General features: G+C 40.4%; 1 protein-coding gene across 3 annotated transcripts in view; it reads right to left on the bottom strand.

Moving 5' to 3' along the window:
- Positions 1 to 22,805, bottom strand: part of RTTN (rotatin) — a 72,521-nt gene that overhangs the window by 22,785 nt on the left and 26,931 nt on the right. For 2 of the 3 annotated variants that reach the window (XM_078864103.1, XM_078864105.1), the window contains 14 exons: positions 21,569 to 21,811; positions 20,290 to 20,431; positions 19,478 to 19,632; positions 18,456 to 18,675; positions 17,180 to 17,308; positions 16,795 to 16,905; positions 16,195 to 16,353; positions 15,497 to 15,574; positions 14,389 to 14,587; positions 12,144 to 12,235; positions 11,101 to 11,176; positions 9,932 to 10,142; positions 8,766 to 8,856; positions 2,353 to 2,506 (listed from right to left, as the gene is read on the bottom strand). In XM_078864103.1, coding sequence (XP_078720229.1) covers positions 2,353 to 2,506; positions 8,766 to 8,856; positions 9,932 to 10,142; positions 11,101 to 11,176; positions 12,144 to 12,235; positions 14,389 to 14,587; positions 15,497 to 15,574; positions 16,195 to 16,353; positions 16,795 to 16,905; positions 17,180 to 17,308; positions 18,456 to 18,675; positions 19,478 to 19,632; positions 20,290 to 20,431; positions 21,569 to 21,811 — 2,060 coding nt within the window. The remainder of the gene's footprint in view (positions 1 to 2,352; positions 2,507 to 8,765; positions 8,857 to 9,931; positions 10,143 to 11,100; positions 11,177 to 12,143; positions 12,236 to 14,388; positions 14,588 to 15,496; positions 15,575 to 16,194; positions 16,354 to 16,794; positions 16,906 to 17,179; positions 17,309 to 18,455; positions 18,676 to 19,477; positions 19,633 to 20,289; positions 20,432 to 21,568; positions 21,812 to 22,805) is intronic. The other variant, XM_078864104.1, reaches the window with a different exon arrangement.

Consider the following 22,805-nt stretch of genomic DNA (forward strand, 5'->3'; position numbering starts at 1 on the left):
ATGAATGCCAGAGGAAATTTAGTGTTTCCAAGCTCAGCAAGATTTCAGTTAAAGATCTCATCCTGAAGAAGGGGGGAAAAAAAGCTCATAAAAAAGCCTAACACAACACATGCCTCTTGGCGCATGTATTAATGGGATGCGCACACATGTTTGTCGAACCTCAGCAGGTCTCGTGTCAGTGGAGATTGCACACGTGATTTAAAGACACCAAGGGAGAGCTTTAATGGGTATGATTCTTATCACTGCAGGAAGCTTATGTCCTGGTGGAAAGTGATTAGAAAATATTAATGTTCTGCTATTCAGCGAAGATAAGAATCAGGTCCTATCCAATGGCACTTTCAACCAACAACAAACAAAACATATGTTTATCGATTAGAATATACCTCCTGAGAAAACCCCCCCCCCTCCACCATTTTATCAGTTTGAAATGTTGTGAAATTACAGGATATTTGCATACCTGTTAACACGGAGATCATGTAGAAATCTTTTTGACGTAATTATTTTGATAGCCTTTGGAGTTCAAATAAAAATGTTTTATGTGTATTTATTTACTGCATGTTTATATACTCTAGCACAATTTACTGCATATAATACATTTAGAGGCCATTTTAAAGCTTCACTAAATGACAGAAAATTTTAACATGACATTAATAAACTCTCTCAAAGCAGTGCTATTCTCTACTACAAAATGCTGCACTGCTTGCATTTCACTTCATAAATGACAATACCACAGTTTATGCAATTTAAAGAAACAACACAATCGTGGCTACATATACTATACTGTGTCTCAGGGGCCGCTTGTGGTCACATCACACAGTTTCTTGTTTGCATTTTAACATAGAATGCAAAGCAGAGGTCGCAATCAGGTATCCGATACCCGTACCCTACCCGATACTCGGCTACCCGTACCCAGCCGGGTACGGGTACCCGTTTGCGACCCTGGTGCGGCCGGGTACGGGTAGGCCGTGAGTCATTGGTGAGTAACCGTTTGTCACTCATTTCCCAACGTCTTGTCTCTTCTCACAATTCAAGTTCCTAGAATCAACCCACCGGCGCCTGCAACATGGCTTCATCCCAGAGGTCGCGATCAGGTACCTGATACCCGTACCCTACCCGATACCCGGCCGGGTACGGGTAGCCGGGTATCGGGTAGGGTACAGGTACCCGTTTGCGACCCTGGTGCGGCCGGGTACGGGTACGGGTAAGGAATCAAAACCCTTTTGCGACCTCTGATGCAAAGACACATAACATCATCCCATTGAATTGTTTTTGAACGTTGGAAACAGTAACATCCGTATTAAATGATGCAAATATGGCAATATGTTTTATTTTTAAAAGATTTAAAATACGGCAGTTTCAGTAAGACTGTCAGGATATTTATAAATCATGATGTAGTAATCATGAATCTGAACACAACAGAATGTAATATTCTCAATAACCACTGCAGTACAGGCAGTCTCCGAAATACGAACGTTCGACGTAAAAACATCCACACTTATGAACGAATCACCAAAAGATGTAGTTTTTAACCATCTGAATTGCAAACGTTCAGTCATGCTCACGAACCGAACCGCAGAACTGTTTTGTTTGGCAGAGCGATACTCCGCGAGATGTAATGAGTCCCAGCATCCTATAAAAATGCCCCTTCTGATAAGCAAGCCAGCATCAGCACTCAAGGTAAATTAAACTAAAACGGATATTTTTTTCATGTTACTTTATTTGATGTTTTATTTACTCTACTTATTACATGCAAATATACAATATTTATTCTTATTTATGAGTTTAAGAATGCTTACGTATTTTTGTTGAACCAAAACACATTTTATAATAATGACTGTATGTACAATTAAACATTGTACATACGAGTTCAGAGATACGAATAAATCGACTTATGAAACGGGTCTCAGGAACGTAACCCGTTTGTAAGTCGAGGACTGCCCGTACAAGTAAACCACTTCATTGCCAGAATTTATCAACAGACTTTACATAGAACCAAAGACTATCTTACCATGGGGTAACCCAAGCAGCCTCTGTATGGAAAGGCGCATGCACAAAAACTAGTTTTGTTTTTTACAACAGTTTATTTGTTTATCCAGGAAACTCCTATAAAATCGCAAGTCTTTATCAATAGGAGCCTGCCTGGAATGTTTTTTTTAAGATTTAGTTTGGAATATTTTTGCCCGTGGAAGAATTAACATGCCTCTTATATCAATCTTAAAATATTATCTCAGCAGAATCAAACAGAACCTATCTTGGATTACAGGCATAAGCCGCACCACTGAAGCAAAATGACTAAATTAGTAATAGTGGTTAATGTTTCAGAAAGTGGTGTGAAAAATAGGGAATACGAACCCAAGACCTTTGACTTGGTTTGGGAAAAGACGGCAAGGAGGTTCTGCAAAAGATCTCCCAGCAGACTTCCCTCCAGCACTGTGCCGAGGGAGAGAATGGCACAAGCCTCCACCAGCTCGCACACAGCCGCCTGCAGATCCAGCAGTGACAGCACCTGCAGCAGACAAGAGATACAATGGGTCCGCAGGCTAGGTAAACATGGCCAGTTTCAACCGTTAGCGATTTACCAGCTCACTTTTACCGCTCACTTTTCTGAAGAGATGCCGCGACAGTAAGGTAATACCGATCGATCGCTTTCACACTCACATCTGCTGCTGTCACTTCTCCTAATGCTAAACGGATCTTGTTCAGGGCCGGCCTAACCCTGATCTCAGAGAGAATAAGATTGCTCCGATTTGAACTAGACAATTTAGACAAGACTCTCTTACCATCACACTTAACATTGACAGAAAACAAGTCTACATCTAATTGGGGCCATGGACATAACATGACAGCCTCTTCAACCGCCTCAATGTCAGCTAAATGCAAAGATAACCTGATTTCCAAGTTCAACCTCCTGTCCAAGAAGAAGCCAGATGAACACATTAAAAAGTTAGATGGTGACAAGATTGTGATCAATCAGAGTAACAGCCCAATTTCCGATAGCCTAAAATCGGTTCTAGCTAAAGGGTTGAATTTCGCAATCACCCCTAAACACATCCCAGTTGATGATATCATTGCCCAGGTCGACGTAGCCCTTAAGGGTTTGGGACACATTCCTGCAGACATGGCGAGATCGGAAATAGCTGCAATCCTCAAAAACGCTAAGACACCTATTAGCAACATCAGCAAGGATGAGCACTTTGAACTTTCCCAACTAAAAAAGAGAGATGACATAGTCATCCTCTCAGCCGACAAGGGCAATGCCACTGTCATCATGGACAAAACCACATACAATAACAAAATTCAGGACCTACTTAATGATGGCAGCTATACCAAAATTAATAGAGATCCTACCAACAGCCTGGTTACGAAAAACAACAAGATCATCACCGATTCGGCATCTTTAATCGAACCAACCAAGCGGCTCTCTCTAAAACCTTCTGCTGCTAGACCACCCAGATTGTATGGCTTACCAAAAAAATCCATAAAGAAGGTACACCACTCCATCCTATCGTCTCCACCATTGACTCACCCACCTACAAACTGGCCTGATTTCTGTCTGAGACCTTACATCCATTCACTGGCCAGACCAACTCAGCGGTACTTAACTCAGCTCACTTGGTATCTCTAATTAAGGACATCTCACTATCTTTAGGTGACTTGCTAGTCAGTTTCGATGTGATATCTTTGTTAACCAAAGTTCATGTGCCTGACACCACTGCAATCATTGAAGATTTGGTCCAACAAGGACTGAATGCTGATGTACCTGCCCTGGTTAGACACTGCCGCACCAACACTTACTTCACCTGGAATGAAATATTCTACAAACAAGTTTAAGATACCCCAATGGTTCTCCCTTATCTCCAGTTGTAGCCAATATTTTCACGGAGAAATTTGGGACAAATGCCATCCAGGCATCCATCCTACGTCCTTCCTCGTGGAAGAGGTACGTAGATGACACGTTCGTCATCTGGCCACATGGCCTACAAGCGCTGGGCCAATTCTTCAACCACATAAATTCCATACACCCGGCCATCAAATTCACCATGGAGGTGGAAAAGGATAGCAAGTTACCATTCTTGGATGTTTTAATCGAAAATAAACCAGATGACTCAATGGGACACTCTGTCTACAGGAAAGCCACCCATACGGATGCCTACCTAAAACCTGACTCCCACCACCATCCAGCCCAGAAGAATTCCCTCATCAAAACTCTACACCATAGAGCTCGTTGTATTTCCGACCATCACCACCTAGCCAGTGAACTGGAGCACGTACTCCAAGCCCTCAAGATGAATGGATATTCGGACTACACAATCCGTAAAGCTATCACCCCAACCGTTGGGAAAGAACCATCTGAGGACCCAATCAAAACCATCACCTTGCCATACATATCAGGGATTACCAAAAAGATTTCCAAAATAACGAACAAACACAAGATCCAGGTTCGATTTAACACAGTACATAAAATTCGTGATCTGATCCCATCTGTGAAGGATGTGATCCCTGACATGCAATACCCCGGCGTCTACAAACTAAGCTGTGTCTGCGGCAGTAGTTACATTGGGGAAACTAAGCAACATGTCTCGGACTGTGTTCGTGAACATAAGGCAGATCTGAAACACGGTAGGACCAATACCTCGACCGTGGCTGATCATTATTTTAATGCGGCTGGCTCCACAAGAAATTGATTTCTTGAAGACGATGGTACTTTGCAAGCCCACTGGCTATCAACAAAGATTCGTTCATGAAGCCATCCAGATATATAAACACAGACACAATTTCAACCGAGAAGATGGGTACAAACTGAGCAATCACTGGAAGGACGTTATTAACCAGTTGAAGTCATAACTGGCTATGACATTTCCATCCTACCTGCCAATGTTAGCTTGTTATTTTCCGACTCTCTGAGTTGCATTGCCAGGTTGGATGTCTTTGCATTGACAGGCTGGATGTCTCACTAGCACAGCCACCGATGCTCCTTTCCCTCGATGTGGCGATGGCTCTCACGTTTTTTTTCAACGGGCTGAATTTCTCACTAGCACATCCACCGATTCCATTTGAAGTGGTCAACGATATATCCTACGAACATTAATCAATATAAATGTATGAGCGACATCCGCGACACGTCGTGTAGCGGCTACTTCTTCTTTTATTTCTCGCATGGGCATAACAAAGGCCAACCTTATCCGTCTTACTCTGAGTACAACACTTAGATATTAACGTCTCTACTAGCTACACACAGCTGATCACTCGGGGTGGTCCCACCGCCCTCACTCGGCTACGCCGCTGCCTGGCGGCGTGACGAGGATGGCGATGGAAACCTCGCAGGAGATCTTCCACGTGGCCGGACGACGGAGAGAGATGGCAGAGAGCAGTGACGCAGTCCGGACCCAAGAATCCACACACGAACCCCGAGCCCCGGTCCGCCCGCGCTGATATCTCCCCAGGCGTGGCTAGGCGCCGCCTCCGGCCACGCCCTCTCGTGGAACCTTCGAGCAGGTTCTTGGAGCATATCGGCCAACCCTGCCTATTACCTTTGCCCCAGATACCTCTCCCTTTCAGATTGGATGTTGTCTTAGCGGTGCCCGTACCACCCATGCTTCCCTTTCCCAGCCAGCAGGTGTCATCATGTCATTACAAATATATGAAAGTATATGTAAGGATTGGAATAGCTAGGTTTAGCCATTGGTCAAAACATTATTATAGAATACTCTTTGGATCTAAATAGACAAGCCAGCATGACTCTCTTGTGGTGATATAAAATAATATATAAGGTACGTGTGTGCTTAGATGGAAGAGTCTGCAACATTTGTTCTTTAAAAAAATTCCCAATTTTCCTCTGCTTAGAAGCATAATGAGAGACTCTGCCTGATTAATTATATTCCCTATTGTATTTACACTCCACAGGTAAAATTTATTTTATTTAGATGTTACTCATACAAATTGAAAAATTGTGTACCGCATTACATTTCGTTCATTCAAAGTTATCCACCTATGCACATAATAAATATAAGTCATGACGCATGAATGCAAAATAAATGCTTTTTCTAAATGTAATGCACATTAACTGGAAGCCACACATGGAAAGTTACACTGTAAGCAAAATTATTTTAAATTGCCTGGATTAAAGAGTAAACTGTATTCTTAATCTCGCAGTCCTTATTTAAAATTAGGACCACAGTAGCAATTCATAAACACCCTTCGATTTAGGCTATGCTCTATTCAACGATTAGAAACAATCCCAATCATAAAAAAAAACATTTAGAAAAAGAAGAACCACCCCAATTCTATTTACTTTAATAATCTGAAGGTCACATCCGTGTTTTTATTCTTTAACTTTAGCTACAAATGAACAAACTGTTAAAATTTAAATCATATTAAATTCGTAAAACAAACTACAAATGAAAAACTATTGTCCTAGCAACTGTCCCGCAGTCCAATTCCACGCAAAGAGCATCTCACTACGGCTCAACTATTGCTCATGTGCAGCGATGGGTGCCCTGCTCTTGCTCTGGGTTTGGGAATTGCTTTTTTATTCAGGCATAACAACGATAAAACCTCGAGTATGGACCTAGGTGAAAAAGTATAATTCAAACATACCATAATGAGATGTGAAAAAGATATGAACATGAAAACCAAATACCCTAACAATTATTATCAATAAAAAGTTCACTGGCACAAGCCTAACAAGTGGTGCATGTTAATATACTCTTTCTATACCCCGCTAAGAAATCTGGTGAAGAAACGTGCTTGTGAATGAAATAAATATATAGAACAAAAAACGGAAAGGTGCCCAAAGGAGCATGGATTGAAACAGAATTGTAATTACACTGACCGATTGAAAGAAGAGCACGTGAATTGTAGAACAAATGCAGGTTCAATAAACAACTCCAACTGGTAAGCAGAGTAAGTCGACTCGGGCAGGACTTACAGCTCTTAGAGATAGGGATGACGGTCAAAAATTGTAACGGTGTTGCAGCCAAAGAATGTAGCGCGTCACACAGCACGTCCACTGAGAGATGGAGCAATGAAATCAGTTCATGTGCAGGTAATAGCTGGAGTGTTAACATCACAGGTTTATGAGAAAAGGCGGCAACTTTGGGAGGCCTTTGTCCAGCAATGGGTTGATCATGGCTAACGATTATAATGATGACTTATACATGTTTAAACATATTGCAAGTAATATAAGATTGCTGTTACTGTGAGTATTCAAAAGACGTGGTTCACTGCCGTGGAGGGTCAATCATAGTTCTGAATGAAGAAACGATCGGGCAGAATGTAAACCAGCCATTCATCACCTTGAAGGGACAAAACACGCAGGACATTTTCTCTCTGCACTCCATCCCACGCGCACGCCCTTAGAAATGTTTGCTGTGATAGTTTATCGAGAGCTTATTGATTGAGAATCATCAATGCCCGATCTCTCATCAGTACATACTCATGCTACAGCAGTGGTAAGAATGCATACAAATCCATTTACTGCTGACCTTTTATATACAATGAAGTTTGTTGTCTGCAGATATGTAGTCATCTAAAATCGTTTTATGGTTATCCCAAAAATATGGCATAAAGTACTCTTGGTTACAAATGATAGGACTGCATTTTTTATAAGAAAATCGATGGTACATCAGGTTTTGATGTCATAAACAAAGATCAATTCAATGGAAATTTAATGAAAAGTGAATATATACATGTTTATACCCATTAGGACAACTAGTTTATATTATTTAGTAAATAGTGTACATGTACTTGCATATGACCAAGGAAAATGCTTTGAAGTACATCATACATGTGACCATTAAGTCGTCATTCAGGAGTTTTGTGGCTTATATATGAAATCCTAAATGCATGATATTTTCCAAGTTGGCTTCCAATTATGTGAACAACCTTTTCTGTGATGATCAACCAGAATGATTAGTCAAAATACGCCGTTTCATTGCTTATGAATGACCACCCTTCTCCCCCACTGGACCACATTATTGTAAAGTATTGCATGTTTCAGGCACACGTGCCCAATTTAAGATAAACTGTTCCAACGAGTTGCACGATGAATGCACTTCCTCAATTCCGAGTGACTAAATGGCTCATTGTAGTGTCAGCAGCCGTGTGGCATAGCGAGACTGATTCGTTTGCCAATTCGGCATTAATTCAAAAAGGTTTGTTCTGCCCCAAACGTAGCCAAAGCAATGCATCGTTAAATGGTTGTGTGACACAAACCACGCATAGTGTTTGCCAAAATAGCAAGAGTGAATAATGTAGTTATTTTGTCGACTGTGCCAGCACTTTTCGATGAGTTTGGCCTGGTAATTTTTCAATCACATCAATTCGGCGCACCCCACATGGGGAATTTTGTAGACCTTCCACAGACGACTTTGCATTGCGTAAATGAACCCAAATAACAATTCAATCCATAATACCGAAATGCATCTGTTGTGCTTGTCTGAGAGGCGAAATACATGTATTCATATTGCTATTTCTACAAACTGAACTCTGCTTCTTAAAAAAAAACAGTTGATGGGCCAGAATTTATTCACCATCCTCTCCAGGGCAAGTCGCCATTTACAGAAGTGCACAAAAATGCATACGCTCACAAGTTTCTCTTTGCGATAGCACTTTGCTGGAGGCTATTCACGTTTACACAGCAGTTTTCATTACCATTCCACTTTGTCAAAAGCATGTTTCAATTTTTCTTTCTCCCCCAAGGCAAGTTGTCTATTGGCAGTTTGGAGGAGAGATTGCCGCATGAGCAAAGAACACATTCCTCTTACCAGAGCCTTGGACTCCCTGGCAAGGTGCAGAGTCTGTGTGGGGTTCCTGATCTCACAAAGAGAGGCACCCAGCACGCCTGCATCTGCACATCTGACATAAGAGAAACATCCCACAAGTTGCACTGTGCGGCTTTTGGCCCTTATACTAGATTAAATCTGAAGACTGTAAATGTGCAGAACTGAGAACAGGTCACCAGAAATAACAACGCAACACTATAAAACAAATCGTTTGTGGAAATAAAAACTTGATATTCTGAAATTGGATGTGAAACAAACACATTATAATGATTAAGAATACAATAAATACATTACTCTGGTATTACCAAGCTTACATGATGGAAATTTTACATTTGATATTAAATTAGTTTTAATAATAATCTTTTGCAATTACATGATACTTAAGTGCCTCAACAACTAAAAATCTCCTCACATCTCAAACATTCGAAGGGTATCCCTAGTGGCAGCCGTCCCAGCATGCACGTGGCAGGGTATGGTTGTATGTGTACAGTGAGGGAAAAAAGTATTTGATCCCCTGCTGATTTTGTACGTTTCTTCCATTTTCGAAACCTTAATGACTTGGAGAAGATCTGCAAAGAGTGGGACAAAATCCCTCCTGAGATGTGTGCAAACCTGGTGGCCAACTACAAGAAACGTCTGACTTCTGTGATTGCTAACAAGGGTTTTGCCACCAAGTACTAAGTCATGTTTTGCAGAGGGGTCAAATACTTATTTCCCTCATTAAAATGCAAATCAATTTATAACATTTTTGACATGCGTTTTTCTCGATTTTTGTTGTTGTTATTCTGTCTCTCACTGTTCAAATAAACCTACCATTAAAATTATAGACTGATCATTTCTTTGTCAGTGGGCAAACGTACAAAATCAGCAGGGGATAAAATACTTTTTTCCCTCACTGTATGTATGTATGTTGAATTTATTTCACGCCGTACGTAGCCTTACAGTGCTAATCGGAGGTGCAGGGGAATGACAATAAACTTAACACAAAAATCAGTTCTAAAGAAATGAGTTTTCAATCTAGATTTAAAAGTGCATAGCTCCAGTGGCTTCCTAATATCGTAAGGAAGAACGTTCCGGGCACGGCCGCAGAAGCGCATCTGAAAGCGCACGATGCGGTGACCGTCTTTGTTCACGCGTGTGTGAGACACCTGTTGAGGCTGGACAGGATCTGGTGCTGGAGGAGTGAGTGGGCTGTCATTTCGGGAGCAAGGGCAAGCACGTTGCGGACAAGTCGGCACATGCCAGAGACGAGGTGGGGGGTCACTACACTACTGTCAGCATGCACGCCACGCGGTTCCCACTGGGCGTCTTGAGTGCCTTCACCGTTCACAGACTCCTGCCCCTCACTTTCACTTTGCCCTGAGCAATTGAACAAAAAAAACACATGGGCATATATACACGCACGCACGCACGCACAAATACACCCACGCACACACGCAAAACACATTTGCCTCTTGAAATATGTTTTCCTCTTTTTTTATAGATGACATTAAAGAGCTACTGTGAGAAATTGGGAAATGAGTTAATGCCATTCAGCCTATCTCTCCAACCCTTTATTAAAGCAAGATCGCTTCATCTACCCTTCAAACGGCCTACAGTGACTGACCTGCATAAATCATCCAACCGCTTTAACAACCACTCTTACCGTTTTTCACACTAAAAGCTTAACTCACATGCTCCAAATGACATAATTATTAAATACATGCTCAAATTTGAATCAAGCTATCCAAGAGTGAACCAAGAGCCCTTACATTTTACATCCATAATCTCTCTGCAATTTATTTTTGGATATTATTTTGTCTTAATTGTCTACTCACAGCTCTGCAATTGTATTAATCTTTAAATGTTCTTATTATGAATTCAGATATGAAGAGTGTTCGGTTTAGAAAGTTGTTAAGAACATTATGCTTAGAAACTAAATTGCAAACATGCATACCTATACTCTACCGTACACGTATGCATACATTAATATATACTCTATGTATAATTCAGCAGTCACAACAAAAAATATATTCTCCAAGATACATAATATGTTTGTGTTACATAAATCAATTTCATACATCTCTTTAAAACGTATGCCTACATTTATAGAATGTTAACTTTAATTTCAGGGTTGCTTAAAGTTGTCTTTGAAAGACAATATCAAAACCTCCTGGAACACTGCAACATAAAGGATGTGTGTCTCCAAGGTGAATTGCAGTTTTACAAAATTGAAACAAGTAGGAAAAAGCATTTGCACAATCTCTGATCTACAAACAGTATGCACACATCAAAACAACACTGCTGTAGTAACACATCAAGGTTGTTTGGCTCTTACCTTGCGCGGAAAGTCTGTTGGCGGGATATCTGCCGGTGCGAGTGCCGTCGACTCCATTTCCAGGAATCAAATGATCCTGCCCCAGGCCACAAACGTCAGAAAGGTGGCAAGGAGCAAGCAATATCCACTCATGTTGCAAAGGAAAATGAGCAGCAATAAGCCAAAATAATAAGCAATATTATCCAGTCTGAACATTTTTTTTTTACATTATTCTTTTGAAATTATTTCTATACGTAAAATAATATTACATTGTTCTGTTATTGAATTAACTAGCTTCCCACTTTCATAGTTCTTGCTATTCAAAAATAATACTGATTTGGTAAGAGCGAAGGTAGCAGGTCACATTTCCCAGTAGTGTGAGTTTTTGGAAATAATTAACGTAGTGGTGCAATAAATCTGTACAAATATATGTGTAACTATGCCTGGCACATACGGCATTCTACTTGTTGCAAGAAATTCACATTATATTTGAAGAGCATATGCCAGATGTACGTACATGCACACATTTGACCACACTGGCCAGTGTAGGTTGATGACGGTGTGGCGCTAAAGACGTATAGCATAAACGTATAGTTCAATCACGTATTTTACCGCACTGCCCTCTGACGCCCACCATGTAGGACCACAAGCCTGAAGACAATCTGATGTGCACTGTGAGATTTGATGAGGTGGGGTGCATTCTGGGCAATTCAGCTATAGGCATGCCAGATTCATACACATAATTTGGAGAATACTCTCAGTTTGCAATCGTGCAAAGAATCACCCCATGTAAAATATTATTAAATCAACAATGCTCACAATAAATAAAATCCCAACATGTTCGTCAATAAAATTTCCTTTTAAAAAAGGTGATGTTTAGGGCAATGGCCTTTCTTTATAGCACATCTATCAACAGTTAATCAATTTAACAATTCACCTTTTGCAATGCTGAATACTTGCTCTGTTCTTGCTTCCCACCACACTAGAATAAGACTATGAATGTATACTGGAGGAATCCGATGAGCTACAAAGCTCGTTTTCTCACAGATGTCAAAAGTACTCACCCACGTGGAGGAGGTGGATGGGCAGCTGGGGCCTGGGCAGGGGTTGGATGCTGCTGGGCTACCGCCCGGATGTCCGAGGGCATCACTCAGTTCTGCACGGTTATTATTGCAAGGGTGACAATATGCAAAATGGACAGAAGTTAATTATTCTGCTACCCGGCTAAGCCAAAGAAAATTAGTGAAGTGGGACTTTTTTTTTGCACCAGTGCAGTCCATTTCAAGAATACATTTTGAAGATAAAAATGACATTGGGTGAAAGACAATTTTATATTTAAACAGGAAACTTTATCTAAAAAAAAGTTTGTCACCAACAAAGCCAGCTGTTGTTTGGAAAGGCCAGGGAGGTGTGATTATTAAATATATAAGATCATTTGTTGGCAGACTACCCCTGTCTAATGTTTGGTTATAATTATGGATGACAAACATTAGTTATTAATATAGTTTTTAATGTTTGTGTTTTTAAATAATTTTAATGTTTTAAAGATGCCAAAGTTGACACCTTCCGGTAAAGTCACGTAGGTAAAACATTAAAAGTAATGAAAGTAAAATAAAACAAAACAAAAATAAAAAATAAAAATAAAATTCACGACGTTTCGGAGGCAACACAAGTCTCCGTCATCAGGTGGGACCGTCACAGCCAGATTAGCTGCATCAAGTGAAGCAATGATTCAAAATGTAATCCCTGAATCATTGCTTCACTTGATGCAGCTAATCTGGCTGTGACGGTCCCACCTGATGACGGAGACTTGTGTTGCCTCCGAAACGTCGTGAATTTTATTTTTATTTTTTATTTTTGTTTTGTTTTATTTTACTTTCATTACTTTTAATGTTTTACCTACGTGACTTTACCGAAAAAACCTGAGAATATGAATCATTGCAGTCACGAAAGCTTCAAATCTAGAATTGACACCTTCCATTGGTAAATTTCTACAAATGCTAATGTTTTCTTTAAGTATCCTTGTATAACTGGCTGCAAAGATAAATTGGAATTTAATTTGAATGTTTATATTACCAATCATTGACAAATAAGTGAGAACAGCACCAATGCAGATGTATACAATGCCAGTTTAACACGTAGGCTTTCGCGACCAATATTATTCATAATAAATGTTTTTGGGTTAGATCGCTTTATTTTATAAATGTGTCGTAACCCTCCACCACCTGACACAGCCAAACAGTCAACAAGGACACTCAATTGATTTTGATACTGTTGAAGTGTTGTGTAAAACTAATTATTACTGGCCAAGACTAATTAGAAAATCCATTGAAATTGAGAGAAAAACAAATAACTTTAATCGCTCTGAGAGCTACAGGCTTAGTGCGGCCTGTAAGCGTATTATTAAATAAAATATATATTACAATTGCAATTCCTTATAGGGGAAACAAATACTAATTAATAACAATTGAATGATTACCAATCTATTATAGAATTACAATACCCTCCCCGCCTCAAATCACTGCACCAGATTGGGTTAAATGATGACGTCACCGTGCTGCTGTATTTAAGACCGGGAGCAAGTGGAGGGCTTCACTATTCTGGCGAATTGCCCGATGATGCTGGATGTAATTACCAGCGAAACGTCGTCCTCAAAATCGTAAATGATGTTGATTCACTCCTCTTCCCGGTGGGCTAAAGTAGTGAACTATTTGTCTTTTGTAAACGTGACACATTTTTTACTGTTTGGCCATGTCGGGTTATAAATTACGCGATCTAACCCACAAACCTTCATTATGAGTATACAATGCCATTGTTAAAATAATTTTTTTTATACATTTACGCAAGAAAGCATCACAACCATTGATAACAAGCAAACATATGCTAGGCATGGTGATACATTCCGGTAATGCACCGCTTTGGAGGCAGTGTTGGTGGAGCACACATACATCATCACCTTGTGCTATGAATCCCACACATGCTGGCTTCAGGATGGTCATAAGATACTAAAACACCATGACGAGTTTGTGGCATATATACGTGAATATTTGAGCATTATTATCCTCTCGTACGTGTCGCCAGACACCCCAATGCAGGATTTTTCTGAAAGCATTCTTGAGACTCAATGAGGTTGTCCTCAAAGAAAGAAAACACATTACATGAATCCCAATGCAAGAAATGCAATTGCATATGGTAATGATTGATGATGAGGATATTATTGCTGATCATAATCCAGGTTATGAGTAAGTGATGATGATGGTGACGATGATCGCTACTACTTTTACCCCACAGAACACAAGGAAGTCACACCGGCAGAGGCCGAGCTGCTTTCTCCGTGTGACGACTTGCCGTCCTGTGGTGGGCTGGCGTACACCAGACGCGCCTCTCGGCAACAGTTTGCGATCATGCCGGCAAAGTGTTGGTAAAAGCGGCAGTGGTAGAGAAGGGCCAGCAGGGCTGGCAGCCCCACAAGCGAGAGGTCTGTGTCCTCATCGTGCACGCATGGGCCCTGCAAGGCCATGCAAAGGTCATTGCAAGGTGTTCACATTTCCTGTAAGCTGCACATCAACATTACATGATGATGATGATGATATACGTATCGTCTTCCATGTGTGCTCGTTACCACGTGTTCAGGTACTTGTGGTCTACTTGATATACTTAATGTGTCTGTGCATTAGTACATTATGTCGGAGCATTCTGCATTCTAGAGCGGACGCAATGATCTTAAAATAGCAAGTGCTATGGGGTGATGCCAGGAAATTTTCCACACTCAAAACATGTTGGTGTTATTTGACAAAAAAATATCAAAGTCCAACATTAGTGCCTAAATATGAGTTTATATCACACAATTTAACATCATACAAAAGTGCTGATTACCAACATGCACACCAAATTGGATAACAATTTCAGAACCAGATAGCATGCACGTACACACACATAAAAGGATGCAAACATATGTCTTCAATTATTCATGATCCGCTAGGTCATAAGTCTGGTTATCAATAATTTACTTGGGCTAGTCTGGCACCACAGGGGGGGTGAGCTCACCAGCGTCACACACGACTGGTTTTGCCTCTTGCACTCTGGTGAACACACAGTGAGCTCGAAACTCAATTAGGTCTGAAGCAGCCTCAGAGACGACCATGACAGAGCACAGTCAACCACTGCGATTGATAGCAAGGCCAATAACAAAAAGCACAGCACTGAAAATGCAATTCAAAGTGCCAAAAGCCACACCAGTGCTGTTCACATGCACATATACTCATGCACACATAGCATAAACAAACAACTGCATGAATACACATAGCCGTAATCATGGCTCATCCACAACAAAGCCCTCCCATTTCTCGTGAGTGTACACATAGGAAAGCATACTTTCCAAAATGATTACAGTTTGTTTAAGGCTCTATATTAATACCTGCCAGCAGCCATCCCCCGCTTCATCCGCTGACGCTGGCATTGGCAAAACTAGCAGGTTCTGCAGGATGCTGGCAGCCTGCACACGCATGAGATTAAGTCACTAACATGAAAGCCAGCTCATTTAAATTCTGCAGTGTGAGTTCAATTTGAATATTCCATAGCATCTAAAGTATTTCAACATTTTTCGTTGTAAATCTATCCAAATTTGCACATTAATCACAAAACTTCAAAGAGATAATCTAGATTTGAATTTTTCGTGACTGCAGGGATCCATACACTTTGGTTCTTTTGGTAAAGTCACGTAGGTATAAAATAAAATAAATAAAATCACGACGTTTCGATTGCAACACAAGCAATCATCATCAGGTGGGAAAATCACAGCAAGATTTAATTTATTTAATTTTATACCTACGTGACTTTACCGAAAGAACCAAAGAGTAGAGATAATCTCTTCCAGTATAAACATGCATTTTCATGGTTTTTAAATAATTGAGTACATCGTCGTAAGTTTTAGAATTGGTAAGCAAGTGGTCACATTTATTACATTTCCAACATTTGCATTTTGTTTGTTCATGTGTACAGTTAATTGTTTCATTGAAATAATAAAGGGTTACATTTTTTAAGTGTTAGTAGTGCACTATCACAATGATCAACACTACTTTGTGGTATCATGGCCCTGGGAAGATTCTGATCTACCTCCAAGCGGACCATGCTGGACTCGTACTGGTCAAGCAGAATTTTCAGTGCTGTGCCCCAAAGGCCTCCTGAGATGTTTTGGCATGCGGCAACTAGGGCCATGCAGCCTTGCTCCTCCGAAGTCAGTGCCGTCCCGAGGCCTAGGCTGGCCAAACGCACCTGGTGAGCACACCACGGTGGCATTCAGGGTCAAGTACACAACAATATTTTCGTTAGGAGACCTCCTTTACCAGTGGAAAAATAGAGTAATAGGTTTTTACCCTTTCAACAGGTACAAAAACTGACACCCTTATACAAGTACGCCTTTTGGCGTCATCTGGTCCAACACCAATGGAGACTAGGCTCTAAGAAAAGCTGTCTCGGGTGTGGACCAATCAACTTCAAGGACAGTGCATATCATTATCAGAGTTGTTTCTTTTTGTTTGCATTTTGACTGCTTGTGTTGTGGTTATTGCAAACATTATCCCTTGTATAAAGGTGTCAGAGTTGTTGTACCAGTTGAAAGGGTAAAAACCTATTACTACAATGTTTTTGTTCCCATCCTCAAGTGGAAATCCCCCGTGTGCAGCATAGGGAGGATGCTACAACAGAGAAGCTCACCTCCAGATCTCTGTCCACCCATAAAGAGATGAGCCAGGTCAGCCCTAGCTGCGCAGCTGTTTCACTGCGGCCACTACCCTTCCGAGACCAAGACCAAGGGCTCACCCAATCCTGGAATGAGGAGCGAGAGAAAGCAAAGACCCAGCGTGCACAAGTGAATGACATCTATTCTTTGGGTCTTTCGGTAAAGCCACGTAGATAGAAAAATAAAAAAAATATGACGACGTTTCGATCGCAACACAAGCAATCGTCATCAGGTGAAAAAATATAGGGGAACCCAGCGTGTGAGGCAGCTGTGGAATGAGGAACGAATAAAGAAAAGACAAAAGACACGATATCGTCCGGAGCGGATTTATTACACTTTTAAAGGGAAAAAGGCACTCACTTGGTTTTCAGCCTGATCGCTCATCTCGCTAGCCAGCTGTCGCAGGCACACCACGGCACTTTTGGTGACCCCTTTGCCAAGGAATGAGAGGCCATTCCCTTCTCGCCCAATGCTGAATGACAACACAATCTGTGCAAACAGATACGCGAACATACACATATAGAACTCAAATTACAGGATATGTTACATGTTAATTATTCATCAGCAGATCAATTTGCCAGCAGGAAATCAAACTGAAAAGAGTTTAAACAAGCCAAATCGCCCGATGATGCTGGATGTAATTACCAGCGAAACGTCGTAGTCAAATTGTAAATGTTCTGAATTTACCCTCCAACAAACCGTTGGACTGAAGTAATAACTAATTGGAATGTTTTGTTTACGTGACAAACCTTACTGGTTGGATGTGTCGGGTAGTGGCGGGTTAACGAAACATTATACTTACACAATCTAACCCAAAAATCCTTGATTATGAAGCAAATAAATGACACATATCATTATGATTATACATTGTGTCTGGTCTTAAATCTTAGCAGGTGTAAATAAACGAATGTGCTCTGCTAATAACCTGCTGGCAAGGAAATTAGAAGTAAATGTCAGCATATTTGCACAAACAAAAAGTGCACTCCGACAACCTGAGACAACTTTTACAGGACATAACCTTACGGTTTTAACAGCGTTTGCCCACTTTTTTGACATGCACTCCATGAAACCAGTGCTTTCACAAGAATAACTGCATTTGTAACAAAGACAGTGCATGGCTGTGGAGCAAGCACAACGACTCTTTATAAACACAGTCGCAAGGCAGAAGCCCAGGGTCCATACTGTAAAGCAGCCAGCAACCAAGAGGGGTAGAATTTGCAAGAGGAAGGGAACAGAAGTACTCTCCACAAGAAACATCTGCTCTCAGATTCATCAAGGTCTCATGGGAAATGTTGAAAAAATTAAAACTATTCTTCTTATTCATTGTTACCAGGTAAGGCCCACTGAGATATTAGGTATTTTTCAGAAGCGACTTGGCCACCAATGATAGCTCAAACAAGTGACGTATCATCTTGTGGGAATTTATAGCAGCCACATGTTCTAAACACGTTCTAAATGTGGAGATAAAAACCCACGCGACCACGTGGAGACCATGGGGTCACAGTCAGGGTTGGGATCGAACCCACGACCTCCTGCATACCAGCCGAAGGAGTTAACATCTGGCCACCGCGTCGAGCGAGTTAAAATGGGGTGCCGAGTATTGGTGGGGGGGTGGGGGGGGAAGAGAGCTGCCTGCCTCTTGGAGGGAGGCGAGATACTGCAGGCGGAGGTTGTTTGGCTGCGTGGCCGTAGAAGCGACGCTCCATCCTGGCAGAGCCGTGGCATGAGCCATGCCGCGCAGTGTGGCTTCCAGAGATGGCAGCTCGTAGAATCCGGAGCTATCCGCTTCTTTCAGCCGACCCAGCAGCAAAGCAGCAAGGTGGCAACGGACACCGTTCGATGCTGCCAAGCTTTGTCTTGAAAAGGGGGCCGGAGAGGTCATGTATAGCATTCGTAAATAATAATCAAAGCTGCAAATGTAATCATGCTGTTCTGTGGTTAGATGCACATTAGTCGTTTTTTTTCTTAAATGCATCTTTACCGGTTATGCTTTATCACATTGTTAATGAAATAGGCCATTTGAAGCATATTTTATTTTATTGGGATTCATAATTGGAGTTGGCAAATTGTATTTCAATAAAAAAAGGCATAGAATTATGTCTCAGTAACTTTATAAGCATTTGGAGGCTTGTAAACAGAGGCACAGAAGGCTTAAAATTCCTTAGAAAGAATGATATTTCGTTACATAAAATGTATAATCATAAGCATCATGAACCAGTAACAAAATTTGATTTATGCCTCAACTTGGAAACAAGCACATTACCACCAACACTCATCAGTTTATCTTTGGCTTAAACACAAAATAATTGAGAGAATACGTTACATTTTCAAGTAGGTTATTTAAATATGTTCACATCTTGTAATATATTTTCACCATGCCGAAGAAAGAAATATGGGAATTATTGACATTTCATTAATACAGATTTTTCATTGTGGAAACATGAAGGCAAAGAAAATCTCATTTTGGGTGTGGTTCTAGCCTGAACATATCCTTACGAGAAAAGAGAAATAAATCAATGTTAAGCAGGGGACAGTCAAACCTATGAAACAAGCTCATGAAAAAAAAAGCAATATAGAACAGTTTATTTGAATTCTACCTCTGACAACTTTGTCACTTAAAATACTCACTGTATATATTTCGACTGTCCGGGCACTTACTTGTCTGGACTGCAGCCCAGTGCTCGCACCAAGGCATTAAATAATGATGAGAGCTCTTTCAATAATTCCTTTCGAGTGGGAGATTCAGTCACAGTGTGACGTGCATCAACCTGGGTATTTGACTTGTTGAGCAGATCAAGAAGATGATTTGATTCCTGTTATAAACACATAAAACACATTTTTATTATGGACATAACATCAATGGTTTTCATACTTCAATCAATTAAGTTTTTCCTTATTCGTGTATTTACTTTCACAATATTGACAGCACATGATTCACTGCACGGAAAACAAGAAAGCAAAAGATTTAAGTGTATCCTTGCTAAAGGCTTTACATGAATACAACATTAATATGCATTACAGTTCATGACATAATGAACACATTTACAAGCTTACGACCAATATTGAACACATAATATACAATAATAAAGAGTTTTAGGTGAATAGACAGAAGTATAGAAATATTATTTCCATACAATGTCAATAAGCAGCGAGTATTGATAGAAATCACAAAGACTAAATTCAAAAATCTATCACCAGCATGTGGTAGTATTGCATTAAAGAAGCAGAGCCCACAGAACATCTCCTAAACTTGTATATGAATATATGACACCTAAAAGCATTCAGTAAAAAATATCAGTAATTATTCACTTTCAAAATTTGGAAATAACATCAGCATACCAATTCCTAGCAATGGGTAGAATATCATGGGACATATCCACAAAAATGGCAAAGTGCATAACATCATCAGGAGAACAAGAGTTCAAGCTTGGCTTTGACAAGATGGCTCAAAAGAAGGTAAGTCCCATCACCTCTTTGAGGAGCAGCAGTATCCACTGCAGCATGCTATGGTCTGGAATGTCTCCTTGAGCATGTAACAGGGCCTGCAGGAAGGCAAGCACTTCCCCCAGCAACTTCTCATCTGCATTGCTTACTGGACGAACCACCAGGAAGCTGCACACAAACACACAGATGAGCCGTCCCAAGTGTAAATATAAGTTATAGTTTGTAAATACCTCGTATGTATGTTGAACTTATTTCGAACCATACGTTGCCAAACGTGCTAATCGGTCATCTTGCAGAAGGGTTATCATATCGATACCTGCAACAGCCGCTCACACTTCTCACAAAATGGGATAGCTTCTTGCAATGTCTAAGCAACCTTTAGGCCACGTGAGAAGCTCTTATATACCATGCAATTTCAGCACAATGGGATGTAACACCACACAGACACACCTTTGCGTCGTCATAGTGCCATGTGATCAGTGACACCTGAATGTGCCGGATTGCATTTTTTAATCCTTTATATTAAGTTCACTTGCTTGCTTGCTTGCGCGCTTACGACCGTGCAAATCTTTCGGTCGTTTTTTAACCCACTTCCCGTGATCCAATCGAGCTGACATTTTGCACACAGACTCGTTGTGCGTGACAATTTATTTTCGTGAAAAAAAACTTTCCAAAATTTACCACTTTTTAGGGAAATTTTTTGTTTCATATTTTATTTAAAATACCAATGTGATAAAAATGAAACTCTTACTCAAGAAAAACAGAAATGAATAATAAAATAAAACCGATGCCACGCATATAAAGGATTTATAGTGAAAAACTTTGTTTTTACGGGTTAATTTTTTTTTGTAATCAGGTGTGATCACTCCAGCATGTATTCAATCAGTGAGTGACTTAATCATGTGACTGCAGTTGTGTGCAAGACTATGTGTATGTATACAGGCTTTCGGAGTTGTATGACTATGGAAGAGTACCTATATATGAGTGTGTGCATGTGCTTGTGTCTGTACTAGATAGTATGTGTGTATCTATTTGTGCATGTATATGTATGTGCATGTGTGTCAATATTTAATCATGTGAACACCTATGGTAAGTATCTATGGGGGATCTATGTTTTTGTCAGGTGAAGTGCTTGCTTGCATGTGAACTTTCCCACAAAATAATTTTGTAATAATATAAAAATGTAAATCCAGATTACAGCCAACTTCTAAAACATGCGCAATTTGCAGACAAAGACCTGTGCCATACTCACTTCGGGTTTTGGGCATGCAAGGAGGACACTCATCCAGGACCCAATGCACTCACCGTTTCAGTGTGGAGCGCCAGTCCATGCTGAGGAGCATCTGTGCAGCCTTGCTCTCTGCTCCCGGCTGGGGAAGCAGAGCATCATTGAGCAGCTGCAGGCGGAGACGCAGCAGGGCCAGCTTTGCCTCGCCGTGAGAGACCGCTCGGCTCACCGCCTCCAGGCACAGCTGCAGGCTGCAGGGCATGTGCGTTAAGCGCAGCCCCATCACATCGCTCCCGTTCATTCGCAGCAGTTCAGGAAACCTTTCAAAGATGCACAATCAAACGAAGCAGCATTAGAAGTTGTTATATTATTAATGCCATTAATACCTAATGAATGTATTTTTAATATGACTCTGCCAGTAGAGTTGAATAAAGTTTTTTTTCTTCTAGAATGCAAAACCGTGCAGAAGGATTGTCTTTTTTAAAATTAAATAAATGTGGAATAATATACACGAATCAATTTTTGCCCGTGAAAATTCTTAAATGTTTACCACTGAAGAAGCAAAATAACTACTACGTCAATGTGTATAGCATCTTCATCCAAACACAGTAACATTACAAAAAAGAATACAATTAGAATCCAAATAAATAACAATTTGAGAATCTAATCAACACTTTACGAATATTCTTTGGGTCTTTCGGTAAAGTCACATAGACAGGTTGAAAGAAAAAACAAATACATTAACTGATGAAAGATATAATAGGCGTTACCATTTCTGGCAATAAAACAGGTGTTAAGATGCTCAAATGCCAAATAAGATACCTTATACAAGGCGTTAAGTGTACATCAACCACACGTACGTGTGACCAAACATGCAAACATGCTCTAATATATGCATTGTCTTTTAAACTGATTAGCCTACAGAAGGCTGTCTCTCTCTGGTATACGTTGTATTTATGCGTCAGACTTGATGACTTGCAATAGGTACCTATTAGGTGTTTAAACATCTGAACACCTGTTTTATTTACAGATTAGATAAAACCTATTCTTATTTATTAATTTTTTTTAAAATTGGCAAAAAGGTCCCAAAGATAATACATTAAATATGAGTAAGGCTACAATTTTGACAAGGTAATTTTTATATTATGTGCACAGCCAAGCTGCAGGAAAAAAATTTACTTCACAGAATGATCACAGAATAATGTGGGGTAGGGTCTCACCTCCCATTGTGTTTCTACAGCTTCTTCAAAGATTTCACATTTTATTCTAATGTAATAATATATATTCAAACTCATGCTTTCTGTGACAACCGTG

This window comes from Lampetra fluviatilis, chromosome 17 (assembly GCF_964198595.1).
Source record: "Lampetra fluviatilis chromosome 17, kcLamFluv1.1, whole genome shotgun sequence".
NCBI classification, from domain to species: Eukaryota; Metazoa; Chordata; class Hyperoartia; order Petromyzontiformes; family Petromyzontidae; genus Lampetra; species Lampetra fluviatilis.